General features: G+C 40.2%; 1 protein-coding gene across 1 annotated transcript; it reads right to left on the reverse strand.

The window, feature by feature from the left end:
- Window positions 1–60: 60 nt before the first annotated feature.
- Window positions 61–9645, reverse strand: hnmt (histamine N-methyltransferase). The gene is made up of 7 exons (XM_063214519.1): window positions 9491–9645; window positions 8819–8966; window positions 8447–8499; window positions 6864–6971; window positions 6407–6537; window positions 3249–3342; window positions 61–2019 (listed from the first exon to the last, which is right to left on the reverse strand). The coding sequence occupies exons 2-7, from the start codon at window positions 8953–8955 to the stop codon at window positions 1664–1666; spliced, it is 879 nt and encodes a 292-aa protein (XP_063070589.1). The 5' UTR covers window positions 8956–8966; window positions 9491–9645; the 3' UTR covers window positions 61–1663.
- Between the last annotated feature and the right edge of the window lie 2666 nt (window positions 9646–12311).

The following is a 12311-nucleotide window of genomic DNA, read 5'->3' on the forward strand; positions in this document are numbered from 1 at the left end:
CCCCTTTGTAGGATGATTGTTCGGGGGGGGGGGGGGGGGGGGGGGGGGGGGGGTGTTTAGTTGTTTATTTCCAGAATTCATGCTGCCCACTCACTAGTGTTACCTTTTTCATGAATACTTACCACTGCCATAAAATTCAAAGTATTCATTATGACTGAAAAAATTGCGCTTTTCATACATGAAAAGGGGGATCTTCTCCATGGTCCGCCATTTTGAATTTCCTAAAATAGCCATTTTAGCTGCAAAAATGAATGTAATTGGTCCAGACTAGAAAATATTTGTTTATTACTTAGTAAACTTTCATGTAAAGATCAAATTTGGAAATAGGCAGCCCAGTTTCAATGAGCAGCATAGTTGCAGTACCTTTTTTGACCATTTCCTGCACAGTGTCCCTTTAAAGATTTGTTGGGGTGGGGGGTTTGTGCTTTATTTGAGACAGGACAGTGACAGTGCGACAGGAAACGAGTGGGGAGATAGAGACGGGGAAGGTCTGGCAATTGACCCGGGCCAGATCTGAACCCGGGTCGCCGGTGTAGTAAGCCAGTGCCCCACCTTTAAAGGCCACGGCAGGCCTGTGCCTCACCTATTCTTGCGCATACCGTGTTTTGAGACCATAATTTGGTGAAACTACACTTCAGTAAATGGAAAGTGAATTGAATTCACTTCACTGTATTTACGGACCTTGTTACATTGATTAGGTACAGTGTAACAACATCATGTAACATGATGTGCACACTCTGTTCCTCAGGGTTAGGTTTAAGTTTAGGCATATACAGTGTAAGCACACAATATTACATGTTGATTTGATACACATAGTTACACTAAAAAAGGCACCTTCGGGTCTGACCTGCGACAGTCATTTGGAAATGGTGACCTACGTAATATATAAGCATGTGGCAAATTGTTGAGATAACGACTAAAAATGGAACAATTAACTGTTAACAAACTGATCTTGATATGAGCATATGTGCTTCACCAAGGCAATACGCAGCTAATAATCATTAAACTCTACCTCCATATTGGGTTTATCAGTTGATGCCAGGTAATATTTAACCACTATACTCCTGTTAACAACATGTTTTTGAAGTATAATCATGACTGTGCATTTGTGTAAGGTTGATTGCATGACCTTTACATTTAAAGTAAGAAGACCACCAGAAACTATGCAGTTGAGATTCTCATATCAATTATCAATCAAGTACTGTATCATCACGTGAGAACAAGTATCAATTACTTAGACAATATAAAAAATGCACTTCATACTTAAACTTCAATGACAGACCCAGGTCATTTACAAAGTGAGTAATGCAGTGAGGATGGTAGGATAGATCTGTGGTTCTTAACCTCCTGGGGGTGTGCCAGAGATAGGGGGTGCACAGAATTTTATTTGCGTTGAGGTTGTGCCTGAAATTCTGCTCGGGAACATCCTAATTTGTTCAAATCAAACTCCAAATTAAAGCATGTTTTGGTCCCCACTTTATTTGATTAGAGTATTGATTAATGTCTCAAGGAAGAATCATCGTAATTAATCACTTACATAATTTTTTAGTATGTATACACGTGTAGAAGTTTGGGTTGGGGGTGCGTGGCTTGTCTTGGGCACAGGTAAGCGGGTGCTTTAAGAACAAAAGGTTAAGAACCACTCGGATAAATTAACACCACCCTAAGGGTCTAGAACTAGCACCTCCAGGTTGTTGTTGAATATGACTTTCCCGTCCTGCTCGGAGCTGCAGTCAGGGTGGCGGAGCAACGCCATGACGCCCTCTTTCAGCTCGGGAGAGGCATTCTTGCTGAACTCGATGACCTCGGTCAGGAAGTCCAGCAGCAGCTCGCCCTTCTCGTCACCCTGCGTGAAGCACTCTGTGATGTCCATCTGGGACGGCAGCACGTAGCTCTTGTAGGCCATGGCCTGGCCGTCCAGGAAGTCTCGGATGTCCCCCGTGGTGACGCACTGACTGATCTCCGTGTTGCAGAGCTGCGCTCTGTATGTCCTCCACAACCTCCCCCATCCACTTTGGCCTGCAACGATCACCACATTTCTGTTACTGTTAGACAGACAAGAAAGCCCATTGGGAAACTCCAACTCCCATTGTCATTGTGACACAGCACTCCACAGCACACAAGTAAACACTGCACACTGCACACAACAAAATTGCATTTATGCCTCACCCGTGCAAGGGGGCAGCCCTCAGTGGCGCCCCATGGGGAGCAGTGCGGTGGGACGGTGCCATGCTCAGGGTACCTCAGTCATGGAGGAGGATGGGTGAGAGCACTGGTTGATTACTCCCCCCACCAATCTGGCGGGTCGGGAGTCGAACCGGCAACCTCTGGGATGCAAGTCTGACGCCCTAACCGCTCACCCATGACTGACGACATCACTGCTGGGACATTTCCCCATAGATGCAGTGGAGGTGTATAGTGTAATGCATTGAGGTGCAATGGCTAACATTTTTGCTGGCAGGTGCAGCTACAAGTATTTGAGAAGATATCACTTCAAAGAACAGTACAAGGCAGCACTGCTACAGCTATAGACAAACTATTTATTGTCCATAAAGGTTTGAGCAGGCTTCACCCAACAAGCTTTTCTTCTTTTGAGAGTGCTGACCAAAATATTGTGAAACTGAAAAATGAGAAAAGGTTGCACCATGCATAGATTCTTGTGTAATAATAAGGAATCTATGCATGGTGCGACCTTTTCTCATTTTTCATTTATTGTGCTAAAAGTGATGTTGTTTTGGGGCTACTGTGGTGCAGTGTGCTGATACACTGGTCCATATACAGGCTCATGGGGACCCAGGATTCACTTCAGCTTTCCTGTTCCTACCCAATCTCTCTATTAAAGGCACATTCCTGTTCGTACCCCATCTCTCTATTAAAGGCACATAAAACCCATATACTGAATACTAGGGCGGTCCTAGGGGTGGGCTAACTGGGCAATTGCCCGGGGCACCATCAAGAAATTCTGCCCCCCAATGACATAGTAATTGAATTGCTATAAGCATGTTAAAATAGTTATACACATATTTTAAATGGTTAAAACATCCTATTCTCACACTATTACCCCACTGTTGCAACAATAACATGGTTTTGTCAGCTATTACAAGCGTTTTTCACTGTTTTTGTTGTTGCTGGTAGCAAGCGATGTTTGGTTCATTCAGACTTGTTTTTATGGATTAAATGGCTTGTCTGCACCTGTAGCAGACATAGTTTAGACATGTCAACATGGTTTTAGAGACCATACGACTCACCTGACACAAGAATGATGACCAGCTTTCCAGTGTCCCTCAGCAGGCTCTTGAAGAAGCGCACTGTGGCACTGGGATCTTTGACATAGTACAGCATCTGCAGAGGGGGACAGAAGGCAGCAGTGTTCAGTCAAACTGGTCATGCATATTTTTATATTTTTTGTGTAATTGAATGTTTCTGTGTTCTTTTGAACAATTACTTCTTCTTTCTGCTGGCCAGTAAAAGGTCATAATGTGCAATTTGGAAGAAAATGGTTAGTTTTGTTCCTTAGCGAAATGTTAACGACATCAGTTTGAATTCATGGCTGCACTCTAAGAAAATTTCCCTGCAAAATAACGGCAGTTACTGGCAATTATATTTACCTGTAATTCTACTGTTATTTCACACCAAAAATCAAATACAGCTCATTGCTGTTTAATGTATCACAGTATATAACATTTTTTCAGCAGCAATTGAACTGTTAAATAACAGTACTCTACAGAAAAATAACAGTACATTTCAGTTAAAAAAGTTGAATTGTACTGTGTGATGACAGGCAAATACTGGGTCATAGTTGTATTCATGAATATGGCCATGGCAACTTCCCACCCCACCCATCATTCTCCATAACTGTGGTACTCTGGCCATGTTACCACCCCACCCTCCCATCGTTCACCATGACTGGAGTGCCTTGAGCATGATACTATGCCGCAATGCTGTATTGAGAAAATGGTTTGCGGTGGTCCTTTGAAAGTGTGGGCATGAACAAAATGTCAGAGTACGCAGTGCTATGTTACAATGATAGTGTGCAAGGTGGGCTTATTACTGTATCTCTTGATGAGCCAATGATGAATATAGCATTGGTCAGTCTTTAAAAAAATATTTTGCACCAAGTAGCACAGCAAACAAGCAGCACTACAAGCTAGCTCTCAAAGCAATGCCTAATTTGCAGCAGGCACATTATATGCCACAATGCCACAAATGATGCCACATACAGCAAGCTTTCACAAAGAGGAAAGTGTGCAAGCATGTAAGCAAGCTTGTAGGCAAGCTTGTAGGCAAACAAGTGCTATGCTGTGCCAGCAGGCAGGCAAGCAACTGAAGTGTTGATAGTCCAGATTTATATACAGGTGCAAGAGTACCATGTGACCAGAGTCATCAGGCCCTTGGCAGGTGACGCCCGTAATTGAATAATGGCATAACAGCCCTACTCAGGTGAGGCCAGGCACTGATTAGCAGATTGGTTTAGATGGGGCTGCTTGTTGCAAGAGTGTTACAAGTTCTTAAAATGTTTCAGCCATTCACACTTTCGTCACTATCAAAATGCATGTGCTACTCACACTTTGCTGCATCAAGCACTTTTTAAGTATTGCAGTTTCCTTAGGAATTGTTTCATCATGCTTGATAGTATCAGATAATCTTTAACCAGTCAGAATGACTTCAGTTCTTCAGGTGGTATTGAAGTTTGATGGTGATCACGGACAAGTGGAGGATGAATGGGTTTCAATGGTGCTGCCTAAAATAACTTGTTATTTTCTAGAGATGCACCGGATCCGGTTCCGGTTCCGGATCCGGATCCGTCAGGAGTTTTTCACAGGGTCCGGGTCCGGCAGGATCTTAAGCAGTGGATCCGGTATCCGGCATGTTACCTAAAAATCAGGGTCTGGTGCATGTCTAGCCTAGGCTTTTCAGTCTTTCACAACCCCAATCACTGCATGGAGTGAAATCCCTTTGGAAGCGGCTATTGAAGGCAGTGTGGCAATAAGCCAATGAGTCTAAACAATAGTTTGCGCCAACGTAATAAAAAGGGCCCACGTGTGCGAGTAGACTATATGTTTCAAACCTTTTGTAGGATCCGGTATCCGGTTCCGGATCCGGCAGGATCTTATTCAGTGGATCTGGTATCCGGCAGGATCCTAAAAATCAGGATCCGGTGCATCTCTAGTTTTTTCCACAACGGCGAATACTGCTATTGTGCAGTACTTACTGTTTTTGCTCAATATGTGACTCAAAGTAATATTTTCACAGTAGTTGTCTGTTTTTTCGAAAAGCAGTAGAATGCTGTTGCAGAATTTCCGTAAATAAACAGCTATTTGTTACAGTGTGGTACAGAAGTTGGCAAAGACTTTTCTCATTTTATTCTGGCTCTTGACAGTGGGTTAAGAAGGATATTCCCTTATGTGCACTGGTATTGAGTTCCATAATGCACTGCCTTTAATAGATAGTGCAGATAGATGGCTAAAAGAGGTTTTACTAAAACAGTGTATTATTTCTACATATTGTACTCTGCAAATCCCCACACTGTTTATGTTGATGTGCGCGTTCTCCTTTGTAAGTTGCCTGGGACAAAAGTGTCTGCTACTGCACATGAGGGCTTGACACTGGCACCTGCCAACCGGCCAAATGCTGGTAAAACTTAGCTGTGGCTGGTAACAATTTCAGTGTCCTGCTTGTCCTATGGCAGGGATGTCAAACTCAGGCCCGGGGGCCAAATTTGGCCCGCGGAGCCATTTTATTCAGCCTGCAAGATCATTTCAAATGTGTATTACAGTTGGCCCTCATATACCATTAATGTTTAGCGTAACACAACTTGAACATGAAATTTGCGGTATCACAGGATGTGCAGACACATTTGAACAGACAAATGTTATGGGAAAGAGTGAATGTGTATACGTGAAATTTAACTGAGTATGAGGTGCATGCATGCACAACTTTTTAAAAATAATAATTTTTGAGTTCGGCCCGCGACTTCGTTCCAGATTTTGATTTTGGCCCTCAGTCAATTTGAGTGTGACTCCCCTGTCCTATGGTATGACATACAGTATATAGCATATATTCTACACTTTGCCCCTTGTGTATCAATTGTTTATATTTGTTTGTTTTATTTCCGTGAAGAAACCCATGCACTAATCTTCTTGCTTTAAGCACCTTATCTTCTAAGGTTAGATGTACAGCGTCATGATAAAAAAACAAAAAAAAGACCCAATTTGTGGCTAGTAGAATAGCTGGATGGCTAGTGACTCGGGAAAACCACTAGCCACAGTGTCCGGCAAGCGAAAAAGTTAATGTCAAGCCCTGCTGCACATGTAGTGCAACAAAATGTAATAACTGGACTTCTTATGTACTTCATTAGCTGCACTGAGAAATAGACCGAGGTGCAGACGCTCCTGCATCAAGCTACCTGGATCATGTGGATGAAGTCAAACTTCTTCTCCAGCTTTTGCTCTTTCCAGTGGGTCTCGAATTCGGAGGCAGTCATCTTATTCCAGTTGAAGGTTATGTAGTCGAGGTTAGGTGTTTTCGACACCAACACTGAGAAAAGAAGAAAAAAAGACGAACAACAAATAATGATAAACATATTGTGAAAAAAAGGTACTAAAACTGGTTACAATTCATTATTTTGTCTCTGTTACATTAATTAGGTACATTGTAACAAAGTATGTAATACGATGTGGCCTACCATTATGTACTTTGGGTTAGGTATGTAGGAACATAGCTTAACATCACACTTTGGTAGTAAGATTAATAATAGGCTGTGACGCATTTGAGCATTTGAACATTTGAACATTACACACAAGAGCATGCATGAAGGAATTATTAGGTATAAGTATATTTTTTCTTATGCCTTTGGCCATTACCCTTGTACTTGAAGAGCATGTCTCCACTGGGTTCCACCACCTCATTGTTCACTGTGATCTCTGGAAGCTTCTGACGCATCTGTGAGAACATCTGCAGATCTATCTGACCTTCACACAAGCACCAAACCAGGAAGTAAATCAGTTTAATACATGGTAGTGTATTTTGAACAGAGGTGGAAAGAGTACAGAAAATCTGTACTCAAGTAAAAATATCTTTACTTTGCCTAAATCCTACTCAAGTAAAAGTAAAAGTACCTATCTAAAAATCTACTCAAGTAAAAGTAAAAAGTACTTCACTTAAAATGTAATTTGAGTAAAAGTACTTAGTTACTTTTAATTAGCTTTCCTCTCGATAATTTAATGTTTCTTTTTCTTGAATATCGTCCTCATATCCTCTATATCTTGCTTGGCACAAGCCATCATCCAATACATTGATCAAAGATAAAATAGTGGAAATGCTGTGTGCCATCCTACATAACCTTTCATTTCCGGCAGATTTTGGCATTATTTTGCATGCCATTTTGTCTATTTTTTTACTCAGTACTCAGGCCAGGTTTCAGTGTAACTGAGTAAAGTACTTGGGTCAAAATGTACTTAAGTACAAGTAAAAGTATTAATGTTAAAAACTACTTAAAAAGTACAAAGTACTCATAAAAGCTACTCAAGTAATACTTGAGTAAATGTAATTAGTTACTTTCCACCCCTGATTTTGAAGTTAAGGACATACCATCTGCATATCTACTGTATCTAGGGAAGTCATGGGTAAGCGGTTAGGGCATCAGCCTTAAACCCCGAAGTTTGCCAGTTAGACTCCCAGGTCTCACGTCACGTAAGGGTGGTGGGGGGCCGTAATTAACCAGTGCTCTCTCCCATCCTCCTCCATGACTGGTGTATCCGGTGCATGGTACTGTCCTGATGCACTGCTCCCTTGGGGCACCATTGGGGGCTGCCCCCTTGCATGGGTGAGGCATACATGCAATTGCATTGTGTGCAGTGAGCACTGTGTGCTGGGTCACAATGACAATGAGAGTTGGAGTTTCCCAGGTGTGCTTTCACTTTCACTATCTAATCTTCAGACGAGCAAATGCAGAAACAGTAGCACTGCAGATGTGCTTATTGACGGGCCTATTTGCTCTTTGCAGAAAAACTCAACTACATGACAACAATATTGCTATGACAATGCAGAGAGTCTTAAGTAACCAAGTAAGACTTGGTCATTATCATTTTGGTGACAATAAGGTTATAACAGAGGCTCTATGCTAAGAGTAAATCAGGGGACAGGATTATTTTTATTTTGACAGACAGGAAAAAATAAAGGTGCTGTACTGTGAATAATTACGCTTTCATTGCGCTGGTTTACCAGGGAAATTAATCAAACCAGATCTAATTTCTCAAAAAAGAGACTGCACCTTGCATACAGTTTTTTTTAATTGCACAAAAACACTGTATGCAAGGTGCAGCCTCACAATCTATTTAACTAAGACAAGCCTGCTCCCAGCTGAAAAATCAAAACAGATATTCAAGTGCATGCAAGGCTATGACATCAGTTCTTGTTTATAGACAGACAACGAAAATACACTTACCTGCCCCACTGCCCACACCAAGGACGTTCAGACTGCTTTTGTCCTTTCCAACTCTTCAGGAAGGATAAAAAAGTCAAAATCATTTTGTCATTGTACAGTAGGCCTATATTCTGAACTAATAGATGTATGAAAACATGAAAGCAATGAATGACTACATATCTCTCCAATGTTGTTTATAACCGATCAGAATATTTTAGGACTAATAGCCTACACACAGAAGTGTTTAGGCAGTGTTTTAGGCAGTTTTTAAATTAATGAAATATTCCAGAATGATTATCCTTTTTATTTTAAGACTTTAAAAAGTCTGCTGGACCAGTATGAGTAACCACCACCAAACAATAACATAAAAGGTAGTAACAATCTAAGGCATACTTGGCAAATATGTCAGGCAAAACCCCATGGATGAAATCTTGCATGCATTGGTGTTCAGAGGAGCGCTCCAGAAACAACTGGAATGACGTGTTGTATCTGGTCTCATCCTCTACCAGGGACCGGAATGGTGATGCCATCTGAACGTAGACTATATGGACAAGATAATGATGATATATTAGTACATTATTTTAAGAGCAGGAGCAGTTTCATCAGTTTCAGTTTCATAGTCTTAATCACCCGTCTCTAACATGTGACATTTGTTAGCCAGAGCAGCGCTGTAATTAATGCGTTATTGCGTTTTTATTTTTAATATAATGTAGAAAGACAGGGAATCCAGAGTTGTTTCACAGTCCACTTGACAAAGGAGTAATTCAGAGACCTGTCAACCTTTGCCCCAAGTAAGCTACATGTAAGACACAGTTTGTGTGAAAATGTACGTCTGCGCAATGCATGGAAAGCACGTGCAATGCGACAACGCAAGACGCTACGTTGTTGAAAGGTTACGCAGACAAATTGAGTGCATCTTCAAACATCATTCAACAGGTGGACATTTTAGACATGGCAATGGCAGACCATTTGAGCGCGAGTGAAAGTGGAATGGACAGTGAAACTGAATGTCGACGTTTTAAGCTATCTAACGACGACCCATTGTAAACAATATTCGGACTTTACCTGCATACACTAGTTGTGCGCTGAATAAGTAAATGAATTAGGCTTTCAAGTGAGCAGACTATGAACATGTACACGTAGTCTACCCTTGTGTGTCAACGATGTCTGTCGGCAAGCATTGTGAAATCTTCTGTTGTGCTCCAGATTCTGTCAGCGCTTGACGCCTCCCTTCCACTGGCTGGGATCCTTAAAGAAGCAGGCGCGTAACACGTGAATGGCGAGAGTAAAAGTCATGTTCTCGTCCCCCTCGAATATTTCGTTTGTGTGATACGCATTTTTAATGAATGACACCTCACTCATTCATTTCTGGCGAGACGCGTGGCGCGTTGTTTTTGTATACTATTTGCTTGCGTTTTATACCTGATCTTATAAGGTCACCCAGAAGGTATATAGGGGGTTCAAAATTAAGGCGTTAAGTTTAGGTACAAAGGTCATTTATGGTTTGGTACATTGGCAGTAAACACAAGTGTGTCATGGGGATTGGTTTGACTGTATTTTTGGGCCTATTTTAGGCTTAGGTCTACTATGCCTTTGCTATTTTAGCAGCTTTAGAAAATGGTTTGGTAAAACACTAACACTACCCAACATATCAAATTAGTAGAGGTGTCAAAAAGTAAAAGTAAAAAAAGAAAATCACACAGCTAACTTATTTGAGTGAACAGTAGGCCCTAGACCTGTGCACTTGTGATCAGCTACCTCTGTGCTGGATGGATCAAATGTGTGGTTAGTTCTTGTTAGGTTAATGTTTAGTGTTCGTGTTCGTGAGCAATGTTGCCAGATAGAAAGTGCTGAATTATTGTATCTAAACCTCAAAATTATCGTTTTTGGGGGCTTTTGGGAGGAAATTAGGTAACACTTCCAAATAAGGGGCCATAATTAACAGTAAAGTAGCTACAACCTAATACTTAAGTAAGGGTTAATAATCATTACTTAATGCATATGTTGAACATTAGTAAGCAGTTACTTAACTCTTTGAGTGCCATGGCATGGACTTGAAAAGGAGTCTTTTCAGAATGTATGGCACAGTGCCAAAGACTTGATATCAAGTCAATTGTGTTTTTTTTAATGGGGGATGGGGCCTAAGACTTTGATCTGGTATGTTTGTTGTTCTCATGGACAAATAACTAAATTTTTATGGCTCTTGAAAAATCACTCAAACGTTGAAAAAAGCCTGGCAACCCCCGGTCTGAATTTGAAAATGGCTGGCACTCAATGAGTCTATTAGATAGGCCTACCTATTACCTTTTGTTACAAGTTAATAGCATATTATTATTTAACTAATAGATAAGTAAGGGCACAGTTAAGAGTTAAGTAGCTATCAGCTCATACTGAACTAAGGACCAAAATTAACACTTACTAAATACAAAAGTAAGGCATAACTAATGGATAAATAATACACAAATATTGGGGTTTGGGACCCTTATATTAGAGTTGGCTGAGGATAACTAATGGGTAATTAATAGATAGATATTGGTGTTTGGGACCCTTATATTAGAGTTGGCTGCGGATAACTAATGGTTAATTAATCGATAGATATTGGTGTTTGGGAGCCTTATAATAGAGTTGGCTGACCATTCCTAATAGTTGAGTAACGAATCTACTGTGACATCTAGTTTTCACTCGTTCAAATCACTGTAATAGTAGCAACAGGAGCCATTATATAGCAAGGAGTGGACGTACACTTCTCAATGATGGTGGGGTGATGAGATGTAATTTTTTCATATAACACTTATTAGTTTTAATGGTAAAAACCCTACAATAAATGCAGAACATTATGAAGAGTACTAGTTTTGAAGCGAAACTAAACCATTCCTTTGTGATAATTAAGTTAATGTTTGAGAATATTACCTCCAAGAAGTGCAGTACATGATGGGTACACAATCTACAGACAACAGTATTTCGGTATTATTTATTCATTAGATAGGCCTTGCTTTTGTATTAAGTAATTGTTAATTTAGGGGCCATAATTAACAACAAATTAGCTATAACCTAATACTTTAGTAAGGGTTAATAATCACTACTTAACGACACATTAGACACATATTAATTGTTATTAATGCACATGTTAAACATTAGTAAGCAGTTACTTAACTATTAGATAACTATTACCATGTGTCACAAGTTCATAGCCATAGTCATAGCAAGTTCAATATAATTATTTAACTAATAGATAAGTAAGGGTACAGTTAATAGTTAAGTAGCTATTAGGTCATACTTAACTAAGGACCTAAATTAACACTTACTTAATACAAAAGCAAGGCATATCTAATGAATAAATAATACCGAAATATTGTTGTCTGTAGATTGCGTACCCATCATGCACTGCACTTCTTGGAGCTAATACCCTAATAACATTAACTTAATTATCACAAAGGAATAGTTTAGTTTCGGTTCAAAACTATTACTCTTCATAATGTTCTGCATTTATTTTAGGGTTCTTACCTTTAAAACGAATTAGTGGTATATGAAAAAATTACATCTCATCACCCCACCATCACTGAGAAGTGTACGTCCAATCCTTGCTATATAATGGCTCCTGTTGCCACTGTCACAGTGATTTGAACAATTGAAGACTAGATGTCACAGAAGATGAATTACTTAACTATTAGGAATGCTCAGCCAACTCTATTATAAGGGTCCCAAACACCAATATCTATCGATTAATTAACCATTAGTTATCCACAGCCAACTCTAATATAAGGGTCCCAAACACCAATATCTATCTATTAATTAATCATTAGTTATCCTCAGCCAACTCTAATATAAGGGTCCCAAACCCCAATATTTATGTATTATTTATCCATTAGTTATGCCTTACTTTTGT

This window comes from Engraulis encrasicolus, chromosome 13, assembly GCF_034702125.1.
Source record: "Engraulis encrasicolus isolate BLACKSEA-1 chromosome 13, IST_EnEncr_1.0, whole genome shotgun sequence".
NCBI classification, from domain to species: domain Eukaryota; kingdom Metazoa; phylum Chordata; class Actinopteri; order Clupeiformes; family Engraulidae; genus Engraulis; species Engraulis encrasicolus.

What these genes read in the sequence shown, in the direction of transcription:
- hnmt (XM_063214519.1), bottom strand. Translation starts at nt 8,955, where the DNA reads ATGGCATCACCATTCCGGTCCCTGGTAGAGGATGAGACCAGATACAAC. An exon ending in TGGTGTGGGCAGTGGGGCAG is followed by an intron (nt 6,972 to 8,446) that starts GTAAGTGTATTT and finishes GCTTGTGTGAAG; the next exon opens with GTCAGATAGATCTGCAGATG. An exon ending in CATGCTCTTCAAGTACAAGG is followed by an intron (nt 6,538 to 6,863) that starts GTAATGGCCAAA and finishes TTCTTTTCTCAG; the next exon opens with TGTTGGTGTCGAAAACACCT.